The sequence below is a fragment of the Myripristis murdjan genome, chromosome 16 (assembly GCF_902150065.1).
Source record: "Myripristis murdjan chromosome 16, fMyrMur1.1, whole genome shotgun sequence".
Classification (NCBI taxonomy): Eukaryota; Metazoa; Chordata; class Actinopteri; order Holocentriformes; family Holocentridae; genus Myripristis; species Myripristis murdjan.
In genome coordinates this window covers 4,473,449-4,498,591 of record NC_043995.1, presented here as the reverse complement: position 1 = coordinate 4,498,591, position 25,143 = coordinate 4,473,449, and the positions used below count along the sequence as shown (strand labels likewise).

Below are 25,143 nucleotides of genomic sequence, written 5' to 3'. Positions count from 1 at the left end.
ATGATGAACACTGCTAATAATTTCCCAGTCTACGTAAAAATGAATAGATTTACATGATCAGTTGTGAGTTCCAGCTGGTCAAGGTGGCACTAATAATTTAAAGGATTCACAATTCATTCTACATTTTATGAGTTGGCTTCAATATTTTCCCACTCTCTCTCTATGTTCTTACCTCCATGCCTCCAGCCTCTGATGCAGGGTACAGGGCCGGGAGGGAAAGGGTCAGATCTGAGTAGCCAAGGGAGCTGAGTGAGGAATTCTGGGAGGGTAATGTCCCGTTGCTGGTAATGGCAGGCTCTTCCATCAAACCCAGGGGCTAATGTTGGCACACAAAGTACATGTCTGAAGTACAAATCTAGATCCACTTGGATAAAGTCCAGTAGTCGTGTATTAAGAATAGGGTTACACCAAACTCCCAGGTTGTTTAAGTCAGATTATGACCGGACAATGTGGTTTGCTGCCAGTGTGAACTGAGGATTGTCCCTGACCACAGACATATAACCAGGCTGGAAAACCTGTAATGAAAGGCTTCATGTGAGTGCTAAATGATTTATTTAGTAAATGGATTCATCGCTCATGTGGTGGTAGCCTTACAGGACTGCTGTTAAAGACTTTTACTAATTTTAGTATCACATTATGGCCTTAATGTTAATTAAGAGTCTTTTCCACCATATCAAGAGTAATATTAAGGGGAAAACTTTGAATATTTGTTTTGTCGGTCATAAGCTTGTCAAAATAAGAAATATTGGGCTATTTGTAGTTCTACTTAAAAAAAAAAAATATATATATATTATTAGTGAAATCCTTTCTCTTAGATATCTCACTAAATCACAGTAGACAACATGCTCAATATGAATGAGCTCTTGTTGGTGGGTTTATATGAAGTGTAGACTGTATTTCACTGAAGATTTGTTAAGTCTGATTCATTGTTGCTGCCTCGAGGATGACTGGTAAGTCAGCATGATGCTGCCCTCATGTGGTAAAAGAACACATTTCAGCAAAATATTCCCTCGGCTGAATTAAATCATACCTTCGCTATTTGCTTATATTTATGGGTGTTTATACACCGACACTGTGGTAAATCAACTGTGTGCTTTCATACATTAATTTCTAAGTGTGTTATGAATTTTAATGTCAATCAGGAAAGTGGGTACTGAAAAAATATGTACCTATCACAAAACACTTAGGCGTCTGCTTATTCAAGTATGAATGACAAAAGGGTCTCTCCAGAGCATATTTATTTACATCTTAATGTTATCTTCTAAACATACAACAGATCCACGCACCATGCCTGCCAAAGCAAATGTCTGCCCATCAGCAAAACCAGCCAGTTATTTCTTTGAATATGCTGCTAATCAATGCTGAACAAAAAGGGGTTTCTGAGCAGTTATATATGCAATTGCCTTTATCTTACATCTATTTTCCCAAATAACCTGTAAAATTAGTAAAACATGCAGAACAAATTCATAATATATCAAAAACATAATGAAATATGAAAACAAAACAAACATTTACAAAGGTAAAACACTTTTGAGAAGCATAACAGAAATACTTGGCATGGAAAAAGAGCCATAAACAACAGAATGATAAAGCGTCAAGCTATTTTTTTCAGTTTGCAAAGAAAATCTGTAACAAAATGTCATCTGAAATGGATTAACGTCATATATATAATACATACATTCATGCAATGTGGGGTTGTAACACATATGTCATATTTCTTTATATATGCTGTCATGAGCACTTTGGTTTTGACTGAATTTACAGTGAGATACACAAAATAACTACTTAGTGGACTTAAGACTAGACAAATGAAGATGAACTGTATCACTGCTACAGTTCATCTTCATGAAAAACAGCCATGTGAAAGCACATACACACAGTTGTGTGTGCCTTGGTAGCATTCTCCAAAGTTAGTGGACAGGCTGATTAACATTAACATTCAAGTAATGGGTATGCAGAAAGTCAATGAATGAAGATTGTTCCTAGTGAGGTATCCCAAGGAGATGTCAGGGTCACAAGCCTCAACTCTCTTCAAATGTGATGTGCAATGGAAGAAAGGACAAACTCAATGGCAGATCTAGAAACAAAAGAAACGTAATTATGAATCAAAGTAAATCAAACAATGCAACAGAAAAAAATAAAGAAAAGGAACACTGGAGAAGAACTCTTGATGGAAATGAAAATCCTTTGCAAATAAAGGAAGTGAAAATGAGGGTGAGATAATCTTTATATAAATAGTACCTGGGTTACTGGATGAGGATGACGTGGACTCACAAATCCATCGAAGTTGAGTGACTCATACGCTCCTGCCAACTGAGTATCTGTGCTCACATATTGGATTCTGAAGGACTGAGACAGCTGTCAAAACAAGGACAAGCGGTAATCAATAAATAGTAATGACAATTTGTAATATAAATGATTGGCCAATAGCATTACCCTACTGGTGAGTGGTATGGGAAAAAATACATAGAAAGGTGGGCATGATTTGTGGGACTGAGATATAATAAAAAAAGGAAAAGAAACATAAAAAGAAAAATAGATGATAAAACAAACACAACAAAATATGAATAAACTCATTTCAACTTACAAGAACCAAAACAACAGGAGGCAGGTCTATAAGGGAGGGCAGGATCAAGTCTGACATCATCTTGGGACGATCTACCAGGAACACTTGACTGAGAGTGAATGATGAGCAATCCAAAACTTTGGAGTGTCAAACAATGGTATAATCAACTGAAGTGATGTGAAAGTCCACTGAATAAAAAGGGGCATGAGTGCAAAGTGATCATGGGTATAAACTGGTTCCAGAGTAGTCTGCATAATTGTAAATCTTGCACTCTTCATCCAGTGTTATATTTTGTAGTGTGTCATTTTGTAGTGTGTTACAGATGTGATGATAACAATAAACATAAAAAACAAAACAAAACAAAACAAAAAAAATCATCTGGTCATACGCTATACAAACATTCAGAAATTTGAAGGCATCTATGTATTTTGGAATCTGTTAAAAACAATATAATTGTATTGGCATATCTCACTGAGTATTGTCACAAAGATAAAAAATAGGACTTTTTTGAATTTCAAAGGAAAAAGAACATTGGAAAAATATCTCTGTTCAACGTACATACAATATATATTAGTTTCACAAAGCATAAGTATACAAGATTTAACAAGTGTAAAATAAAAACTATAAAATCAGTTGTGGTCACTTGAAAAAAAATCTTTGCTTTCAAAAATATATATGTTGACTTGATAATCAGTGCTAAAGAAAAGAACCAACTTTTGATGTATCTAAATTCCTAGTTAAGGCAAGATATATAAGGCATATGTCTAGATATCTATTGTGTATTAAAAAAGCATTTTCAATAGCTGAGCCGTTTCACTGTGACCACATGTAAAGCATAATAAATTAATTATAATTTCTTATTCTAAATATTTTTTCCTTTGAGATTTGCAATTTTAGAATGCATCATGGGCTCTTAGTCACATGGCCTAATCATAGTTGTTTGGGTCAGGGAGCTGTTAGAATCTGCGGCCATAACTGGTTGAGGATGAGTAGGAGGTGGATGAGAAGTTCATGCTGAAGCCAGAGCTAGCGTCGAAGCTGCCTCTTCGGGAGCCTGATCTGGATCCGGTTCTTGAGCCAGTGCGGGAGCCAGCAGCAGATCCTGCGCCACTGACATTATAAGGACTGTAAAGGCCTTTGCTGGACTGCGAGGAGGCCTCAAGCAGCCTTAGACCGGACCCCTCCTCCACCATGCTTCTGTCCATGGCATCTTTGAAGGAGATTTTCAGTTTGGTTTTTGGACATGTTAGATATTTGGAGTAAGCACTGACATCTCTGAGCTTCTGGGCAGTGCGGGCATCAATTGTGCCCTTCTTGATGGATTCATCTAGTGACACTCTGCCCTCAATATCAGGTTCAATAAGTCCACCAGTCAGATACTGAACCTCAAGGAAACGCTGCCCAGCTTCATAGTACAACCAGCCCTTCTTCAGAGCCTGGGAAGCAGACATCTTTGTTTTAGTTCTGGGGTCTTCAAATCCAATGAATGCTTTTTGAGCCAGGTTAATGCGATCAACCATGATTTTATCCACAAGGCCCTTTTCTGTGGCATCAGTAACAGAGAATCTCTCCCCACTTACAGGGTCAATTATTCCACCTGTGCAGGCCTGAGCCTCCAACAACCTTTGGCCTGTGATGTTGTCTACTAGGTTTCTGTGCATGGCCTCAGTGATAGACACCTTCTCCAGAGTGTCTGTGTCCAATATTCCAGCAATGGGGACAGTCTCCTCTGTTGGGTCATTCCATATAGTAGCAGGTGGTTTAATGGAGGGTATTGGGCTCATAGGATATGATGAGGTGGAGCCGGTTGTGGAACCAAAGGAGGATGAGCGAGAGCGGAAGCCTCCCATGTTTCCAGAGAGCATGTCAGCAAATTCTGTGATGGACAGGTTTCCAGAGCGGTATGTATCAAGAGCATTCTGGTCAATGAGACCGCGTGAAAGAGCATCATCAACATCATACTGTCTTCCAGACCTCCGGTCAATGATTATAGATTTGACAGTACCATCAGAAGAGGTGATTGTGATCTCTTCCCATTCACACTCCTGCTCTGCAAGCTCCAAGTAGGTTTGGTGGTCAATGAGTCCCTTCCTGTAGGCCTCATACACTGTCATCTCTTTGCCTGTCTCAGGGTCTACAATCACAACTCTGCGTTTACGAACTGAGGATTTGGAGGATGTTTTCCTTTCTCGTTTCTTCTCCTTCAGGAGCAGGAGCACCAGACCAGTTTCTGGATCAGTGATGCATCTCTCCATGAGCTGTAGATAAGTTAGGTTTTCCTCTGTGTTGGGATCAAAGAAGCCTTTGGTGTCATCAGATGGATCTGTCAGAATCTCATTCATCTCCTCATCAAAGAGGCCACGTTTGTAGGCCACTTCAACTGGCAGACGATGACTTTCCTCTGGGTCAATGATTCCACCAGTGGCAATCTGAGCCTCCAGGAGACGGATACCATGGTCTTTCAGGATTAGACCCTTTTTCATAGCTTGGAACAGGGAGATTGTCTTCCCTGAATAAGGATCTCTATATCCTGTTACTGCACGTTCAGCAGAAAGGAGCTTGTCTTTGAATTCTGGGCCTACAATTCCCATTCTCACTGACTCATTCACAGTGAGTTTGAGGTTTTTGATTGGATCAATGACATACCCTGTGGCTGCCTGGGCCTCAAGAAGTTCAAATGCAGTACCTGGTCTGATCATGTTCTTCTTCATGGCCTGGTAAATTGACAAACGCTCCTTTGTGGTCTCTAAGTATACCCCTGCAATAGAGCTAGTGCCTTCAAGGTACCTCGACAGTCTATTGCTAACCTCCTCCATTGAAACAAGACCTTCATTTAGTTCACTGACAGTCTGCTGGTCAATAATTTGTGAGCGGAGCAACTCCTCCATTGTGATCTGCTTCCTCAGACCCTTGAACATTAGCCTCTTATCTCCCAGGGAAAGGAGACGCAACCCACCATCCAGCTTACATCTCTTCAGCAACTGCGCATATGACAGCTTCTCCTCGGTGACAGGGTCAGTGAAACCTTTAACATCATCAGTCAGTCTCTCATTGGTTTCCTTGTTGATATAACCTCTCTGCATGGCAATGTCTGCTGGGAGGTGGAATTGGAATTCAGGATCAATAATGCCCCCAGTGGCAGTCTGAGCCTCTAACATTTTTAGAGCATAATCCTCCAGAACAAGATCCTTCTTCATAGCCTGGAACAGAGATATAATTTTCCCACTGTATGGATCTTTATATCCTGTGACTGCTCTTTCAGCTGAAAGAAGTTTATCATGGATCTCAGGGCCAACAACACCCTTGCGAACAGCCTCATCGACAGTGAGTGTTTCATTCTTTACTGGATCAACAATGAATCCTGTAGCAGCTTGTGCCTCTAGTAGGTTGAGAGCTATTTCTGGTTTTATGAAACCTCTCTTCATTGCTTGGTAAATGCTCATCTTAGAGCTGGTGTCAGTCATGACCCCTGCAACACAGCCTGTTCCATAGAGGTACTGCTTCACACTGGTCATCTCCATTATGTCACGGATATTCCTCTTGCCCTGTTTGAGAAGGTTGTATGTCTCCAGGTCAATGATGCGGGCACTGTACAGCTCATCTATTGTTATCCTTCTTCTGATTGTCATACATGACATCGGGCTCTCCCTGATTATTTCTCTCTGTTCCATAATCTCAATAATAATGATGATCATGCGCTCTTTGGTGATTTGACCAGAGCGATATTCATCCATCAGCCTCTGCCTCTCCTGTTCCGGAAGCAAATTTGAGTTCATGACATCCCAGAGATTCATGGACTTTCCATCAAGACCTTCTAATGGAATGTCAATTTCGGTGTTGGCCAGTTCACTTTGTGTCTGTTCCTCAGTGTAAAGGTATGTCTTCTCCACAACAGTTGGAGACTGAGGCTTGGAAAGAGGAAGGATGTGCAGACCTGTCTCTGGATCTTTTTGGCACTTGTCTTTTAGCTGTCTGTAGCTCACATTCTGATCAGTTTCTGGGTCTGAGAAAGCTTTATTATCATCTGATGGTTCAGACAGGGTGTTTGCAATATCTTTACTGAAAATGTTCTTTTGGCATGCAACATCAACTGGGATGCGGTGGCTCTTTACAGGGTCTATGATTCCACCAGTAATCATCTGTGCTTCCAACATCGGCATAGCTTGCTCTTTGGGGATGAGTTCTTTTTGCATTGCTTCAAAAAGTGAGATTTTGTTGCCGGTGAATGGATCTTTATAGCCAGTGACAGCCTTTTCTGCAGATAATAGTTTCTCATGTAGCTCAGGGCCAACAAGTCCTGATTTCACAGCTTCATCTACTGACAAGCACTGGTTCCTCACTGGATCTACAATGAAGCCAGTAGCAGCTTGCGCCTCAAGCAGTTCAAGGCCTGTGTTGTGTCTCAGGAGCTTTTTCTTCATAGCTTGATAAATACTCATTTTCTCCTTTGATGGCTCCAGGTAGATTCCAGCAATGCTGTCAGAACCCTGAAGGTATTTATTGACATTTGGATTCTCACTGACTTGCTTAGGTGTCACTTTGCGTTGCTGCAGGAGGTCAAAAGTGTCTTTGTCAATGATTTTGGAATCATACAGAGAGCTAGCTGGGACAGGAGCTCTGAGTCCCTTAAAGCTGCACTCCTCTTGTTTCTTGGCTTCTTTCTCATCTACAATTGTGATGACAATCTTGATTATCTTTTCAATTGTAACCTTTCCTGACCTGTACTGTCTGATGAGGTCAAGCCTTTGTTCCTCAGTGAGATAGTCAGAGTTAATGATTTCCCAGATGGTCATTTTCTTACCCTTAAATGGTCCAGACTCAAGCTCCACAGTTGCCTGAGTCATAGCCTCTTTTGTCTGAGCCTCATTGTATGTATGATCTTCCTTTGCACTGATTGCTTCCTCAGAGAGAGGAAGTAGCTGGAGGCCAGTTTTCTTGTCAGTTACACATCTCTTGAACAGCTCTGAGTATGTGACATGTTCCTGTGTGTTGGGGTCGAAGAAGCATTTTGTTTCATCAGTGGGATTGTTTAGAATCTGGTTCATTTCATCATCAAAATACCCTCTCTTACAGGCAACATCATGTGGGATGTGATGACTCTTTACTGGATCTATGATGCCACCTGTGGTGAGTTGTGCATCAAGCAGTCGGATTCCTTGCTCTTTAGGGATGAGATCTTTTTTCATTGCCTGGAACAGAGACACAGTTTTGCCAGTGTAAGGGTCCCTATAGCCTGTAACTGCTCTCTCTGCAGATAGGAGCTTTTCATGGAGCTCAGGGCCAACAACACCCGCTTTGACAGCTTCATCAACAGTGTACTTCTGATTATTTACAGGGTCCACCATATAGCCTGTTCCTGCTTGGGCCTCAAGCATGTTCATGGCAGGCCCCGCCCTCATCATGTCTTTCCTCATAGCTTGATAGAAGGACATTGTCTCCTTTGATGGTTCAATAACTACCCCTGCAATACAGTTTGTGCCCTTCAGTGCTTTGTGGACAGGTTCCATTTCGGACACTTCTTTGACTGTCTTATTGCCTTTGTGCAGTTTGTTATAAAGATCTTTGTCAATGATTTTAGATTCCAGGAGCTCAGTGGCAGGGACAGGTGCTCTCAGACCATCAAAGGCTATTTCATTTTTCTTCTCCTTCTCCTCTGCCACAGTAATCACAATCTTAATGATTTTCTCTATTGTGATTTTTCCCGTCTTGTATTGACGGAGAAGATCCTTCTTCTGATCCTCAGTGAAGTACTCAGAATTTATTATTTCCCAAATAGTGACAGTCTTTCCCTTGAATCTTCCAAAAGGCACAGACACAGTTGTTTTGCTAAACACATCCTTGGTCTCTTCCTCTGTGTACATGCTTGAGCATTGAGCAGCCTTATCAGTGATTGGCAAAAGCAGCAGACCAGTGTCAGGATCGGTGGTGCATCTTCCCATCAGCTCAGAATATGTCAGTGGTTCCTGAGTGCTGGGGTCAAAATATCCCTTTGTGTCATCTGAGGGGTTCTCCAGAATTTTGTTCATTTCTGCATCATATTGTCCTTGTTTGTAGGCTATATCAACAGGTACACGATGGCTATTTATGGGGTCAATGATGCCACCAGTTCCAAGCTGAGCCTCAAGGATTCTGATAGCATGATCATGTTCAATCAGATCCTTCTTCATAGCTTCAAAGACAGAGATCTTTCCACCAGTGTATGGATCTTTGTAGCCAATAACAGCTCTTTCAGCAGAGAGCATTTTGTTGTGCAATTCAGGGCCAATCACACCTTCCTTGACAGCCTCATTAACTGAAAGTTTCTGGTTCTTAATGGGGTCAATAATATAACCAGTGGCTGCCTGGGCTTCAAGAAGGATCATAGCTGTGCCCGGAGTGATCTTCTTTTCTTTCAATGCTTGATAGATTGACATTTTTTGATTAGATGGCGTCAACAGACCAGCGATGCAGTTCTCTCCTTTCAGAATTCTTCTTAGATTTTCAGTCTCACCAAGGTCTTTCACAGTGGTTTTACCTTTCTTCAGTTTGTCAAGCTCCTTCTTGGGTAAAAGGCCGAGGTCATGAAGCCTGCTTGCAGGGACCTTTTCACGGATGCCATCAAAAGCCAATGGATCTTTTTTCCCTTCCACGCTGTCTACTATATCACTGGCATTTTGGCCATTGAAAACTTTTTGTGTTGTCTCAACCATTGTTACATGGACTAGTTCTTTCTCAGGGACTTTATCAGTCTGAATGTCAATTTCTCTTGTGTGTTGATCTTTCTGAGCATCCTCAAGCTGCTGCAGTTTCTCACGCAGCTTCTGGTTCTCTTCTGCAAGAATCCTTTCCTGCTCAAGTCTCTTCTTTTCTAACTCCTGCATTTCTTTTTGTTTGTTCTCCATCTCTTTCTCAGCCTCTTTCTGCTTGGTGAGGGCAGCATCCATGTTAGCCAGGAGTTTCTTCTTCTCCTCCTCCATTTGCTTTCTCTGGCGTTCCTGTTCATCTTTGAGAGCTTGGGCCTTTTTGACTTCCTCTTCAAACTGGCTCTCTAGCTTCTTTTTCTCATCTTCAATGAGCTTCTCCTTCTTTAACAGCATCTCCTTCTCTGTCAGGAATGTTTGCTGGAGAACTGTCTTCTCATGTTCAATTTGTTTCTGCTGTGCATCGGCAATCTAATAAAAAGAAGTGGGAGAAAAAATAAAGTTATGACAGGTTTTGTATGGCACATTGTATATTCTCCACACAATTTATTTTAATGCAGTGTGATTTGTACAATGCACTCTGCTTATGCATGCAGATAAAAATGTTCCCAAAGTAGAGTTTTACATGTGCTTGACTGTACTTTTGTCATAATTAGCAAGAGTTGGTAAAAGTTCTTTGATTGCACAACCATAATTTTTGATACTTGTTCCCTATCGTAAACCTTTCTCATTCTTCATGTTTTGATTGTAATTTCTATGATGTATGCTTACATTTAAACAAGACCAAATATATTCCAATATACAGCTATGCTGAAGTGTAGATATTATGTCAGCTCTCGGCACAACATCAGTATTATTACCAGTGGAGGTTTGATGATTTTTGTTTTCTTTAGCATTTAGTTTTTTTGCATTTGTTCCACCAAATTTACACTATTTGGAACAACTTTGCAATTTACCTCCCTCAACACACACGATAAGAAAACAAACCACAGATTTTTGAGTAAAAAAAACTTTACCTTTTTTCTAACAGTGTAACCCTTGAAAAAAAATCCTAAAATGAATAAATAAACAAATGAAGAAAGAAAAACCTTTCTGAATATAATAATTTTAACCTTGAGTTGCAAAAGAAATGAGTGTTTCATTATGACAATATTATCATATACTGAAATTTGGCTTATCCATGGATGTGTGTCATTTGATGCACATAACCATACTCACACTTGCATTTCTTCCTCCAAGAGAATACTGATTATCACATTAAAACAGAAATGTTATGTTGCACTCTAAAAAGCCTTGTACTGGAATGGACTGCAAATTCATATTAGGCATCTGTAACAAGGATCATTCCAAAATAAACTAAATTGAATTTTCATTTTGTTAGTATATTTTGTAATGTGACTGTGATTACTGGGATATCACACAAGAAACGCACAAAGGATCCTCAAATTTTGCCAGAAATGTCTGGGAAATTTGGATTAAAACTGTAATGCCAGTTGAAGAAAATCACTGATAATGTTGCTCTGGAGTGGATAAAAACAACTCACATGGTTCAGAAAAAACTATAACCACAAGACCGCCACTGGTAATAATAATGGTATGCAGAGAAGGTTAAATTTCCCTGGACTTTTCCAGAAATATAAAGAAAATAATAATCTGTTTAACATACAGTATAACCAGACCTCTCTGACTCAACTTTTGACCTCCGTTCTAAAGCAACACTCTTGCAAAGTTCACAGAATAACTTGGGGATTTTATTAGAGATGTATGTATGTATGTATTTATTCTTTTGAGAGTTGGCGATTTACTCATTCATTCATTCATTTAATCTTAAGTGAGCATAATGACAGTTTGCAGGCTCTTGATAGTTCACTGGCTCTTAGCCTTTGGGTACTACAAATTATCTGTGTTGACCGACTGTTACTAAATTTTATCCTATTTGCAAGAACAATGAAGCTATAATTTTATTGCTTCTTTGAAAAACTTTGTGCTCACTATAGTATGGAAGCACTAGAAAGGAAACAACATGATAATGGGCGTCATTCACTATTATGTGCATAGAAATGCTCTTGTTGCACAGAAAAAGAGTGCATACAAAATAACTTCTGGATTCACATGTGTGTGCCAGACAAATTTGCTCTCCCCTCTGTGTGTATTGGGATGAATTGGGCTCATTTGAAACTGACAGTTGTGGGTGGCCTAGTGGCTCACCGTGTAGACTGCGTACTACATAACAGTAAGAATAAGCCGTAGCGACCTTTGTTTGAATCTGGCCCCGACACTTCATGTCATGTCAACCCCTCTCTCTGCCTTGTCTTTCCTGTCTCTCTCCACAAGCAGACACACCTAAAAAATACTCTTTGAAAAATAAAAGAAATTGACAGGTGCATGCCTACAATTGGTAACTGGCACACTACCACACCCTGTTTCTCTACCTAAGGAATCTTCTTTTGCAGAGAGATGTGCCAGTGCAGAAGGCAGTCATGTTGATGAGAGGAGAAACATAGCTAATAAAGTTAAAAACTAGAGAATCATAATGCTGAATTCCAAACAACAGTTTCAAAGGTAGATCCCAGAAAAGGCGCACCTTTCTATCTATCATTTCCTCTGGAGTGACAACTGTAAATATGATATTGTCATCAGGGATGACTGTGGGTCTTGCAAGCGTGTTGATTGCTGGGGTTTCTCATTGATGTGTTAGAATTTCTACAACCCCAGTTACACATTATTGAAAAAAATAATCACCAGTACAGTATTTCCTATAAACTGCAGCATACCGCCACAATATCATAGAGCCGCCACAAAATAAGAAAGAGGTCCATGTAGATGTACAGAATTGATCTAATCTCTATTCCTGCACTAGGTTGTACACTTCACATGACCTTCTCTGTAGCAATGCACTGCTGCATGGTCATCATTCAAAACAGAATACTGTGGGTGAGGACAATTAATGAATTCAAAACCCACAGCAGGTGCTGGGCCATGACCTACTGAAAATAAGCCCTTGTGGGAAACCCCAACTAGATAACTTGTAAACCCGTTGGAGGTACCACTAAACAGCACTAGAAATTTGTGGGAAGAGCTAATCAGTACAGCCCAATAGACCTTCAGTGGAGGACAAAAACATGATTGGCAGTTAAAGACATTAAATGGTGTCACATTCCAGTAGGGAAATTCCAATACACTCTTTTGTCAGCTACGTATTCATTCAAAAAATATATTGTTTATGTAGATGATTTATTGTTGATAAAATCTTATGAATTTTATAATTATTAACTAAGTTATGCATTATTATTACATTTACATTTTAAGGCCTATATTTTAAACTAATTATGCTACCAATATACTATTTAATTCTGCTGGTCTAGCAAAATAACTTCTCTAAGATACTGGGAGCTTTTTGATTTCTGTGTAGGCAGATGTCCGAGTCAGTTCTAAATTTGATTTTAATTTTTATTATAAAACGAACTGAATTAACAATGAAAACTCTATTTTTAATTTTTGGACAGTTACCATGGTGTAAGTGGGATAGTGCCTTTAGATCTTCATGTTAAACAGTTTTAATGGAGTCTATGAATGTAACTGTTTTACACTGTCATCCTTAAAACTCATTGCACATTATACTATATGTTAGAGATTTCTGGTATATTGTATGTTAAATTTGTAGCTGCACATAGTATCTCAGTATTGTCAATGCTAAATGTTGACCTGAACGTAAAGCTAACCTTTTCTATTACATTACTGATGCAATCTAATATGTTTTGATGATATGAATTTAGCCTTGTTTAGGAGTTGAGCTGGAACTCAATTATGGAACTGTAGAAGCATGGAGCATGTCTTAAAATAGGGCAACATTCCATGGTATGATCAGCATGAGCACAGTGCACTGTAAAAAAAAAACAATTAAATGAAAATAATATTCAAAATCAAAGAAATGTGATTTTGTGATTAGTAGAGTTTAGGACGATGGATAGACAGAAAATGTAAAGAAATATTTGAAAGGGGTGTTAGTTTACAGATAGAGTTAACAATGACATAAGCTGCTGTGTTATGCCATTTTTGACACAATACCTCTTTAGACTTATTTTGAAGGTCTTCAGCCTCCCTTTTCAGTCTAGCCTTCTCGTTCTCTAGGGCTGTGATAGCTTTGCGTAAATCGTCAGCCTCTTTGTTGCTCCTAGTCTTAGCCTCTTCCTCAGCTTTGCTCTGGGCTTCGCTGAGCTGAGAAATCTGGAGTTTGAGCCTTTCTGCTTCAGCTGTGATCTCCAATTGTCTTTTCCTTTCTTCCTCAAGTGACCTCTGATAGCCCTCTGTTTCCTCTTTGAGACGCTGCTGCATCAGTTGTTTATCCTCCAGGAGTTTTTGGGCCTGCTCTTGAGCCAAGTCCTTCTGCTTTTGGAGCATCTCCGCCTCAGCTTTCAGTTTAGATGCCTCTTGTATGGCCTGCATTTTTTCTTTGTGCATTTTCTCTGCGAGAGCTCTTTGTTGGTTGAGGTCATCCTCAGCAATCTGTCTCAAGCGTGCAGCCTCTTGGGCCTCCACACTAAGTCTAGCAGCATCCTCTGCAAGCTTTTTCATATTTTCAGCCTCTTCTGCAAGGAATTTTTGTGTGTTATCTTTATCTTTTTTGATGAGGCGTTGGTTTTCCTCCTCAATCCTGAATTTCAGTTTGAGTAGTTCTTCCATCTGAACCTTGACTTTAAACAGCTCCTCCTCCACCTGGGCCTTTTGCTTGACAGCATCACCAACTTCATCTTTCAAGCGCTGGAGCTCTTCTTCAAGGAGAGATTTCTGGTTATCAGTTTCATCGAGCTGAAGTTTAACCTTCGTGAGCTCTTGCTCTACTTGGAACTTCTGTTTTAATGTTTGCTCTGCCAATTTTTTGTGCTTTGCCATTTCAGCGTCAGCTTGTTGCTTCTGTTTAAGTGCAGCAGATTCTGCTTGTGCTCTTTTTGCAGCTTCAAATTCAGCCTCTTTCCTCAACCTCTCAGCATCCTCCTGAGCTTTGGCTTGATTTGCAGCTTCTTGTTCAGCCGCAGCTTTTTGGCGTTCTGCGTCCTCTGCTTGTTGACGGAGGAGAGCTGCCTCTTTTTCAGCCTTCTCCTTAGCAGCTTCTGCTTCTTTAGCAAGCTTCTTGGCTTTCTCATACTCTTCCTTGAGCTTTTTCTGCACAAGGTTATCCTCCTTCTGTTGGACAAGAACACTCTGAACCTGTTGCTCAGCTGAGAGACATTTCTGGGCAGCTTGTTGCGCTGCAATGATATGTTTTTCTGCTTCTTTGTCAGCCTCGTCTTTCTGTTTTCTGGCCTCCTCTGCTTTCTTTTTCAGACGCTCAACCTCTTCCTGTGCAGCCTTGCGTTGTCTTGCTGCTTCTTCTTCTGCAGCAGCGATCTTCTTTACCTTTTCCTCTGCTTCCCTCCTCCTTTTCTCCTCCTCAAGGGCAAGCTTTCTGAGTTTTTCTGCCTCCTCCTCTGCTTGGAGCTTACTTTGTTGAGTTTCTTCTGCGATGTTTTTCAGTTTGTTCAGTTCTAGCTCCAAATCAAGCTTTCCAGATGTAGCCTTTTCAAAATTGAGCTTAAGTATTCTAATTTCCTCTTCGACCACCCGCCTTTGTTTGAGAGTGTCATCCACAATTGCCTTTTGTCTTTCCATTTCAGCCTCAGATGATTTTTTGAGCAGGATTATCTTTTCCTCAATATCTTGCTTGTGCTGATTGGCCTGGTCTTCAAGAACTTTCCTCTGGTAAGCCTCATCCTCAGCTTGGCGCCGGAGTCTCTCATTTTCAGCCTCCTTCTCTTTCAAGGCAATTTCAGCCTCTGTTTTTAGGCGTGTTGCCTCATTAATGGCAGCTAGCTTCTCTTTGAGAATCCTTTCAGCCTCTGCTCTCTGACGAGCTGCGTCTTCCTCAGCAACTTGCCTCTGACGCTTGGCCTCCTCAGCGATGGATCTAAGCTTGCTTGCTTCCTCTGCTAGGTCCCTCATTTTGGCTGCTTCAGCTTCAAGGAGTTGTTTGCTCTTCTCTGTGTTAGACATCGTCTCTTTTTCTGCCTTGGATTTCATTTCAAGGAGTATATCCATTTCGCTCCTCACTTTGGCCAGTTCATCCTCCAACTGCTTCCTTTGCTGTTCAGCTGCAGTGACATCATTCTTCAGGCGGTAAAGTTCATCATCAAGGAGGGATCTCTGCTGTTCTGCGTGGTCAAAGTCTGCCCTTAGGCGAATAAGCTCTTGTTCTGCAGCTAGTTTCTGCTGAGCTGTTCCCTCAGCCAGCTTCCTCTGCCTCTCAAGTTCTTTCTCTGCTATTTCCTTCTGCTTCAGGGCTGACTCCTCAGCTTTGGTTCTCTTTTTTGCCTCACGCTCAGCATCCTCCTTCTGCTTTTCAGCATCCTCTTGGGCAAGGCTCTTTTTGTGAGCTTCTTCTTCAGCCTGAAGTCTCAGACGGAGGGCTTCATTGGCCTTCTGCCTCCATTTCTCAAGCTCTCTTTCTGCCTCCTCCCTGGCATTTTCTGCATCCTCTTGTTGTTTCTTCAGATGTGCTGCTTGTTGTTGCAGTTGGAGAACAGTGCCATGCTCTTGTTTGAGAGATTCCTCTAACTTTGTTGTCTTTTCCATGTAGGACATGCGTTTGCTCTGGAGCTCAGCGGCTGCACTCTTCTGAGCTGCAACATGAGCAACCTTGATTTGCCTCTCCTTCTCTTCCTCGGCTTGCTTCATTTTCCTTTCTGCCTCCTCTGCTTGCATCTTGAGGTTGTCAAGATCTTCCAGGGCTTTTTGCTTTTGCCTAGCAGCTTCCTTCTCTGCCTCAGATTTAAGTTTGAGTTCATCTTCTGCTTTGCGCTTTTTCTGGTTCTCCTCAAGGACTTGTTTGCGGAGTTTTTCAGCCTCTTCTTGGGCAGACTTTCGAAGTTTTTCTGCTTCTGCTGCTCTGTCACGCAGTTGCTTGAGCTCAGATTCTGCTGTAGACTTTTGCTTGACAGTTGTCTCCAGTTGGATCCTGATGAGGTGAATTTCCTCTTCAATTTTAGCCCGGCTTTGAAGGGCCTCTTCCACCTGTTGACTTTTGTCCTTGATCTGCTGCTCAGAGATGTTTTTGAGCTCATGCAGTTCCTGCTGGATGTTGTGTTTTTGCTTTTCTGCATCTACAGCAACAATTTCTCTCCTGCTTACTTCTTCCTGCATTCTGAGTTTCAGCTCTTGGGCCTCTTTCTCTGCTTTCGCAATGGCCTTTGCATGAGCTTCAGCTAACTGCTTCTGTTTGTCTAACTCAGCCTGCATTTCAGCCATTTTTTTCTGCTCTTCTGCTTTGAGTTTCTCAGCAGCTTTCTGCATTAGTGGAAGCAAATGGTAAAGAAAGGATTATAATTAAGCATGGCAGGTTAAATGTTAGATAACACTTTACATTAGCTAGCTCATAAGAGTGTGGATTAAAATTGTAATTACAATTGTAATCACAGCACTAAAACATGAGCAACTTAATGTACTGTATTACCTTCTTATTGTTAAATGTTAAAAGTTAGCTCAAAGATCAAGTCACACGTTTAGTTGCATACTCATCAAGATGATGTTAAATCACAATGCAGTTAAAGTAAATCATTCAAGACAAGACAATTCAAGATGAATGGATGATGTTGATGTATGGATTAATGTATGGAAACAAACGATCACTTCACAACACAGCAAGAAAATCATATGGCATGCAGCTGTAGCTTTTGTAACACTATCTGTCAAATTTAAATAATAATGCTGTAAGATTCTGCATTAAGCATGATAAAGGGCTATATAGATACTTGACTAAATGTAGGATAGCTAATCACTGATTATTGAGGGGTGGAAATAGTGAGGACGAGGGTGTGGTAAGTAGTTAACAAATACTGATATCACATTAACCAAATATTACTTCTTAGACAAATCCTCATATCTCATAGTCATCTAGATGGCGATTCTTGCATTGGTGGCATTAGGGGTATTCCCATTTCCACTTGTGTAAGAGAATATAACCACACACCACTTCATTCCACATAATTACTATATAAATCCTATCATCTGTTCCATATAAATATCAATATATTATTACTATTGTACTGCTGTAATTGCATTACTGTTCAAAGACAAACAAAAGATTCAAAAGGTACTTCCTTGAGGTGGATTTCTTTTGAACCATTTTCACATAATAAATCAATATTGATTTCAGATGATAATTTACACTGTGCACACTTTGGGAAAAAATGTTGGCACAGTTAATTCTGTTAAAATAAAGACAATATGCTGTTATGTTAGAACAGCTATTCACACTATTAGATCTGCAAACTTTTTATAAAAATCTCAGTCCATGCATTGGGGGTTCTTTAAATCACTATTGTCCACAGAAAAAAGAGACATTAAAGGGGACATGGAGAGGGCAGGTGCAAGGCTAAAAGAATAATTTCAGATAGAGGCGGTGTAAGTTAAGAAGCCAGTTATGATGCCAAGTAAAGTTGCCATTATACAGTAGGTTAATAAGAGTGACTGTGCATAAGCAGTAGTAATAGTCACAGACAAAAGGCTTTAAAGGCAATTCTATAAATGACTGCAGTGAATAAAGAAAATTTGTAAATAAAGCACATACAAATACATGCATTACAGTTTGGGAGAGACATGAATGTGAGGGTGCCATGACAGAATGGAGGTTATAGGTACCTGAAGCACTGTGAATAATTTACCTCTTTAATGCCCAAACAAGTTAAGCATTCATCATGACAAAGCACTGGCAAGCAGTTAAGAGAAGCAAAGAAACAAACAAAACATTAGGGTTAGAAAAGAATGCCTTAAAGACTGCTTTTTTAAGAAAATGTTAAACTTGTGTTAATTTGAAAAAGGAGAATTGAAGACCATGATAACCAGAAGCAAGTAACAACTTCAGTTGAAGACAAAGAGGCAAGTGGGGAAAAAATAAATAAAAACTTAGTGAAAGAAAAAAAAAGAAAGAAACATAGTGAAAGAAACATAGTGAAAGAAAGACCCCCTTTTACGAACAACACATGAAATGAATGGAGATGACAAAGCCAGTATGAACAAACATCTCTGTGTAACTAGTTTTAGACGAACATTGAGAATGCTCTCCTACCTAAGCTTCAGATTTAATTTCTCCACACATTTCACAAAAGTATTCACGTCAAAATCAGTGCACTCGTAAAACTCATGCATTGTCAACTGTGTATTTGCAATTATAATTATTGTTTTTTTTTTTTTTATAGCAAATCCTTACGCAAACCCTGAATATGCCTTCTTATGATTGCTACATATTGTGTATCAAAAACATTTTATAAGTGCTGCTCTAGCTTATGATCAGCTACAGCATGCCAATGTTTCTTGCTTAAATGTCAATGCAAAGGAGCAAATTGTCACCATTACATTAATCGTGTGTGTGTGTTTGTGTGTATGTGTGTGTGTGTTCAAGACACACAGACAAAAGACTGCATGCATGCATGCATGCATTTGGTCATCGGTCGGCATGTTGATTTGTTGGTTGATTGGTTGATTAATTGGTTGGTTAGGTTGGCGTTAGAATTTAGTTTATTTGGGATCTCTGGGAAGCTGTCACGCACCTCCTCATCTTCAAGGCGGCGCTGAGTGTCTGTGATGAACTTGATGTACTGACTGGTCAGAGTCATCAGCTCACTGTACCGGGTCCTCAGTGTCACATACTGGAATAGAGACAGGGAGAATAGGGGGGGAAGACAATCAATTATTTAATAATTACAAAAAATCCCCACATGTAAATGTTTCATAATTTTTCAGTCTGTGCATATCTCTCTCACACTGACAACAGTTAATGATGAAGATCTCCTTTATAATTATCTTTAGCATTTTCTGTTTGATGCATCCAATGTGCCTTCTAGGAAACACACCTCCTGAATGATGTTGTCAGAGGCTGAATCCATTTTGGTTTTCTTCAGGGGAGAAGTAAGAGGTTCCACATGAGCTTTGTAGGCAACCAGCTGGAGTTCATAATCCTGTCAAAACAAGGACAAGTATCTCCATGTATCAGTTACGCCAAAGTACTGTTTCTGAATGCTCTCAACTACAATATACATACAACCATGTGCACAAGCAATATCACTTCATGCTCACCTTGATAGTGTCAATGTACGCTTTAGCATATGTTTGACACTCATCAACTTTCTCCTTGTTCTTCTCAATCTCCTCCAGAAGTTTCTGTTTTGAGAAGAAGGGGTTGATTGATGGGTTTAGCTCATTTGTTTTGGGCGAAATAGCATGAGAAAACGAACTAGGTAATGATAGGAGCATGATCTACAGTATTAGCGTGCACATCATACCTTTTCCTGGGCCAGTTGCTCCTTCAGAGTCTTGCTGTCAGTGATGGGCACAGCCTGGATCTTCTCCTGTCTCTGTTTGGCGTCAGCAATCCAGCGGATCAGCCAGTCGTAGCTCTCGCGGTAGTAGCCCAGCTGGCGTCCGAGCTGCTCAAGGTCCCTCTGGCGAAGGTCGATCTGGGTGAACACAGCCTTCCAGCGGTCCTGGAGGCTCGACAGGTGCTGCCGGTAGTGGTCCATCTCGACATCGCGCTCACTGTGCACGCGAGACATCTTGTCACTCACTGCAGAGGCCTTCTTCAGCTCTCCCTCCAGGGAGTCAAACACCGGCTGCTCACCCTCAGCTTCAGCTCGCATTTTCTGCAGGTTTGAAAAGAGAGAAATGGCAGTCTAAAGTGAGCACACATGGACAGCTTCATCAGCGAAGTGTAGATGGAACTTTCATTACTAGGAACAAAAATCAAATGGGTGGACAGTTGAAAAAATGTAAGCTGCATTTCATATTCAATCATATAATTTCATACAAACATTAAATCTGACACAATTTAATCCTACATGCTAAATGCAAAGGGGAGGAGGAGCAAGGCACTCATAATGAATATCTTGCCAATAAAATGTCATAAAATGTGTAACAAACTTCACAGGTTACTCCACAAGTGAGACAAAATGAGACCTCTTTTCAGTTAAAAAGATTTAATCAAGAAGAGGTGTTTCCTAATGTTATTCACCTTCAGCTGTGTCCGGTACTTCTCCACTTCCTTGACATCACTGGGCACACTGTGGATCTCACGCAGACTGTCCTCGTACTTCTTGAGAACGTCCTCCGCCTCCTGTGTGTTGCGGATGACCACGTCCACAGTCTTCAGTCTGGGGCGAGGAAAATGAAAGGAGCAAAGACAGAGTGGCGATTAGGAAAACTATAATGCATTTCCTTCTTTTCACCATTATGAGTACCTGATAAGAGGGGAGTGCTACTCACTTGTCCAGATAAACAGAGGAAAGATTGTAAGCGTGATCCATTTTCTGCACTGTGAGGTCTAGCTCAGATCGCAGGACAGGAGCCGAGGCAGACTGCTGAGGCGAGGCCAGCACCTCCTGCGTCTTCACAGCCACCTTGTCAAGGTCCTTCTTGATGCCCTCAAGCTCCGTTTGGACTTTCTGTAGAATGGAAGAAGACAATAAGATTTAAAAAATAGCTTGAGCCAAAGCATGAACATGGACAAATACTCCCCTAGAAAAATTGACAAATATTACCCTGGCAAAAAAAAAAAAAAAAAAAAAAAATCCCTATATATCCCTACTGTTTCAGAATCGATGTATAATATGCTGTTAATGTGTTGCAACTTTAACATGAGCACAGTACCTTCTGCCCTGTGATCTTCTCAGAACATTCTTTGAGTGGATCCTTTTCCACAGGTTTGCGTATACGAGCCACAGTCTGAGCCTCACAGTCCTCGATACGGAGACGCAGGTCCTTGATCTCAGAGATGTACCTCTTACAGACAGTCTCGTTCTGTTCACCTATGTGGTAGCAGAAATTATATTTTAGAATAGCAGGATTTGAATAAAAAGGAAAAAAAGAAAAATACTGACCCCAGTGGTGATCCTGATTCTGATCAGTTGATGAAACAATATTGTACACGCCTTAGATAAGAGCTTTGTCTATATGTGGTGTGGTATATCACGGTGCAGTATATCATGTGTATGATTTGACATTGTGGTTTGGTTACAGTGTGGCTACATCATGTATCAACATCCTCAACATTTTCAAACCAGAAATTCTCAGTTTCTACCACAGTTCAAGTGCAGCTCTGACATGCATGTGTTCACGTGTCACACCAAGCATGATATCATTTCAAACCAAGTACTATCTACCTTAGTAACTACACTAATTTGCAATATGGCTACTATTTTGTGCATGACAAAAGCACAACAGACCTTAATGAGCCATATAAAACGCACTCTACTCAGCACTATGTCGTTAAGCCTTATGGGAATCAACATGCAGTCATGTACCACTCCGTGAAGGACAGGAAAGCGTAACAATCTATGTGAACTCTGACAAACAGTTTTGAACATTTCATCCAAGACTCAAAAGCATGGCCATACACTAGCTTGGTGAGCTGTAGCTTCGATTGGCTTCACTTAACACTACATCACTCACCTTTGAGTTTAACAACCTTTGGTCCTGAAAGGTGTATTGACAGTTATCTACAGTTGCTATAAAACTAGGACAGAATTCTTTGCTACAAACACAATTAACCAAAAGTGAATTTGTTGTGCTGAAAAAAGACTGCTGGCTATCTTTTGCTCTTTTGGCTTGATACAAAGCAAATTGCTCTGAGGAAGCTCACCTTTCTCTATGGAGCGCAGCAGGGTGTCGAAATGCTGGGTTGTCTTGTTGTAGTCTCCCTCGATCTGCATGCGGTCATCAGGGCCAAAGAGCTGGGAGTCCTGGCTGTCACGCATGAAGTCCTGATAATGGAGCTCCAGGTTCCTCATCATCAGTCTGTATTCATCTGGTCTCATTGTCTTTAACTACACAGGAGGGCAAGAATATGTTGGGATGGGGGATCACTGAGTGTAATTTTACAGCATTTTTTCTCTTTTTATGCAGGCTCCCACTCTTATTATAGTCTTAAATACACAGTAGCATCAAAGCACAAACAAATCATTGAAGGTTTCCCTGCTGATTTTATAAACTTTGGTGCACACTGTTCCTAACAACAATCAGGGAAATTCTATTGTGGTAACTGAATTTGGAAGATTCCAAAGTCTTTCTACTGTGATAAAAGTCCTTGCATGGCATTGCATTCCTAACCTCCAACTACAGATTTAAGATGGGTCTGGCTCACTCAAGGAAAACATTTTCCTATAAGCACCTTATGTTTGAGATCTGACAAATACCCAACAGCACTCAAGTGCAACCAAAATATATCATAGGTCATAAAATAATTCTCTGCAGAAAAATGTTAAAACCAACCATGGTGATGTTCCAGGAGCGAATCTGTGTGATGTCCTTCATCAGGTACTGCCAAGACAGCAGACTCTTCATGTCAATGTGCAGCCTTTGCCACATGGACATCATCTGCTGGTAACCTGTATCCAGACTGCAGCAGGAGAGGACAATAGACAGAGAGTGGGAAAAACGAGATACAGAAATTATTTTAGCTATTATAACAGAGTGGCAGCAATGGTCATGTTTTCAGGTAAAATGTGGGTATTTTGTATCTGTCTGCATCTATTATCTGTTTTCAAAATGTCAAAAATCAAAGTGCTCCTTGGGTATTAACAAGGTTTTGCTGAATTCTACCGTATTGCATGCAGTACCATTAATATCATCATTAGCTAATATATTAAATGGATTACTGTGGTGTGTGAACATCTTTTTGTTTTCCTTTTGTTTTTTCCTTTTTTAAGTGTGAGTGTGTTCCCAGCAGCAACCACACCCTGGTATTTATGATGTCTGTGATTCATTATAGTGAAAAGTAAAGATCATACACATTGCTGTGGAGATGATCATGTTTTTTCACCATTGTATTCTAACCACATAAAATCGCTCAGTCAAAGATTGAGAGGACATATTCCTTTAATTAGTGCGCTCATGTATAAAAGGAGGTTCAGTTTGACGCTATCTAAGTTTCATCTAAACAGCTTAACTTGAAAAAGATTTTTGCCAAAGTGTGGCTGATACATGGATTACTACATGCATGTACACAGCTACGTATTTCAAAATGCTGTGTTCTTACCTGGCCACACTGTCCACAGCCTCCTTATTGACTGGTGGTACAAGGAAGCAGACAGAGGGCACCACTGCCTCATTGCCAGAATGGTTTAGGACCTTCCACTTGAATGGCTGAGAGTTGTTGAGCAGTGCACACTCATCTCCTTTATGGACAGTGATCTGAAACAGAATCCAGAATTGGAGGAACAGGTTGTTTATAATTTCATGAGTGATGAGTGTAAACTGAGACTCTGTCTTTCTTCAGTTATGGATGAGTGTAGACCTTTATAAGCAGATAAACAGGCATTCTAACCTCCATCTGCTTGAAGTCACAGACAGCCTGAATGGGCAGTTTGCCTTTGATAGAAGTGGTGGGGTTACGTGGTTTCAGCTGGATGATGGATTTAGCTCTCTTGTTCAGGCCTGTCACAAGGGTCTTGAATTCATTCAGTTGTTCCTTCTCTTCCTGTTGAAAACAAATCAAACCAAACTAGATTACAATTAATGAAATCTGGCCTTCTCATGGTGCACATTAGGCCATGGGACACACCAAGCCGATGCCGAGAACTAAGCGTAATCCAAGACCATGGTCAGACTGCTTTGTGTCATCTCAAAGCACCTCATGTTGCCTGCTAAAACGTGTCCATGAACACACTGCAGAGACTACAGCTGGCAGCTGACATGCAAGCATGTTATGGCCTGCGTGAGATGAAATAACTATACCAGGAGGGGGCAGCAGTCCTTCAGAAAAGTAAAACTGCAGATCTCAGGACTGTGGACAGATAAAGAATCCAACAGTTTTGTTACATGAACTGGAAAAATGTCTGATGAGAAGATGCAACTGCACTGGCGTTGTCAGCCTGAAGATCTTGTGCTTGTGGAGGATTTGTTTACCATAACTAGATCTGGTTAGCTAGCTTGGCAGCAATTAACTCTGCTTAGCTCTGCTTTGTTCAGGCTGAATGGCCATTTCAGGAAGCGCTCTCTCACTGACGGCCTTTGCCACCAATTCAAAATACTCGGTCAGCTGGTTGGTGGTTAACTAGAAGACTGAGAGCGCATGGCACAAACTATGGGTAGCCACTGGCCACAAATGGCCAATGACATCCCAGTGTGGGTTGATGGCTTGGTGTGTCAGGCACTTAAGAAAAGTTGGATGAAAAACTGAAAAACCAAGAGCACATAAATGCAGCTGTATACAATGTAAGGAGCCATCACACACCACAGCATCCTGCAGCAGATCTTCCAGCCGTGTGGCTGTAGTGGAACGATCACAGCTGTACTTCTTTTTCATGTTGTCCTGCATCTTCTTCATCTTCTCCTGAGCATCTTTCACATCAGCAAAGAACTGCAAGGACAGGACATTGCATGAGGAGAAAAGAAATGGTGGCACGAGTTCACTAGTATGAATATTATGTGGGTTGTTAGTGAGACAGTTTTCTTTTCATTACGGTCAAAGTGGTATACCTGGTAGTAGGCTGTGTTTTCTTTGAGATGAGCCTCAATGCAACAGCACAGCTGAAGGATCCAGCTCCACTGAGTCTGCAAAGCAGCCGTGAAGGCCTGACAGAGACAAGGAAGAGTTTGTATTTTGCCTTTTAGTTTTGATTTATCATTGCCTGTATATTGTCTGCTTGCCAGTGACCACACCATAATTTAATTGGGACAAATAGGGCAAACCTATGGTGTCTAAATTAGTGGGATTGGGTGCTCCACTTTATTGCAGTTCCACTTTGTGATTGGTTGAGAGAATTGGTGTTTCTTAGGGCAGCTTTAAATCAGACACTGACACTGTACATGAACGTCTCCAGGGGACATTTTCACATTCAAATTAAAGAACATGTCAGCATGAAGACGATTCAG

General features: G+C 40.7%; 1 protein-coding gene across 10 annotated transcripts in view; it reads right to left on the bottom strand.

The window, feature by feature from the left end:
- Positions 1 to 1,221: 1,221 nt before the first annotated feature.
- LOC115373960 (plectin-like) overlaps positions 1,222 to 25,143 on the bottom strand; it is a 154,933-nt gene continuing 131,011 nt past the window's right edge. For 9 of the 10 annotated variants that reach the window (XM_030072625.1, XM_030072626.1, XM_030072629.1 and 6 more), the window contains 17 exons: positions 24,748 to 24,843; positions 24,503 to 24,628; positions 23,594 to 23,746; positions 23,306 to 23,460; positions 22,540 to 22,666; positions 21,911 to 22,094; positions 20,920 to 21,077; positions 20,536 to 20,714; positions 20,285 to 20,423; positions 19,560 to 19,916; positions 19,354 to 19,437; positions 19,131 to 19,235; positions 18,828 to 18,926; positions 13,315 to 16,566; positions 2,588 to 9,717; positions 2,242 to 2,358; positions 1,222 to 2,077 (listed from right to left, as the gene is read on the bottom strand). In XM_030072625.1, the coding sequence (XP_029928485.1) occupies positions 3,523 to 9,717; positions 13,315 to 16,566; positions 18,828 to 18,926; positions 19,131 to 19,235; positions 19,354 to 19,437; positions 19,560 to 19,916; positions 20,285 to 20,423; positions 20,536 to 20,714; positions 20,920 to 21,077; positions 21,911 to 22,094; positions 22,540 to 22,666; positions 23,306 to 23,460; positions 23,594 to 23,746; positions 24,503 to 24,628; positions 24,748 to 24,843 (11,409 nt within the window). In that variant the 3' untranslated portion in view covers positions 1,222 to 2,077; positions 2,242 to 2,358; positions 2,588 to 3,522. The remainder of the gene's footprint in view (positions 2,078 to 2,241; positions 2,359 to 2,587; positions 9,718 to 13,314; positions 16,567 to 18,827; positions 18,927 to 19,130; positions 19,236 to 19,353; positions 19,438 to 19,559; positions 19,917 to 20,284; positions 20,424 to 20,535; positions 20,715 to 20,919; positions 21,078 to 21,910; positions 22,095 to 22,539; positions 22,667 to 23,305; positions 23,461 to 23,593; positions 23,747 to 24,502; positions 24,629 to 24,747; positions 24,844 to 25,143) is intronic. The other variant, XM_030072630.1, reaches the window with a different exon arrangement.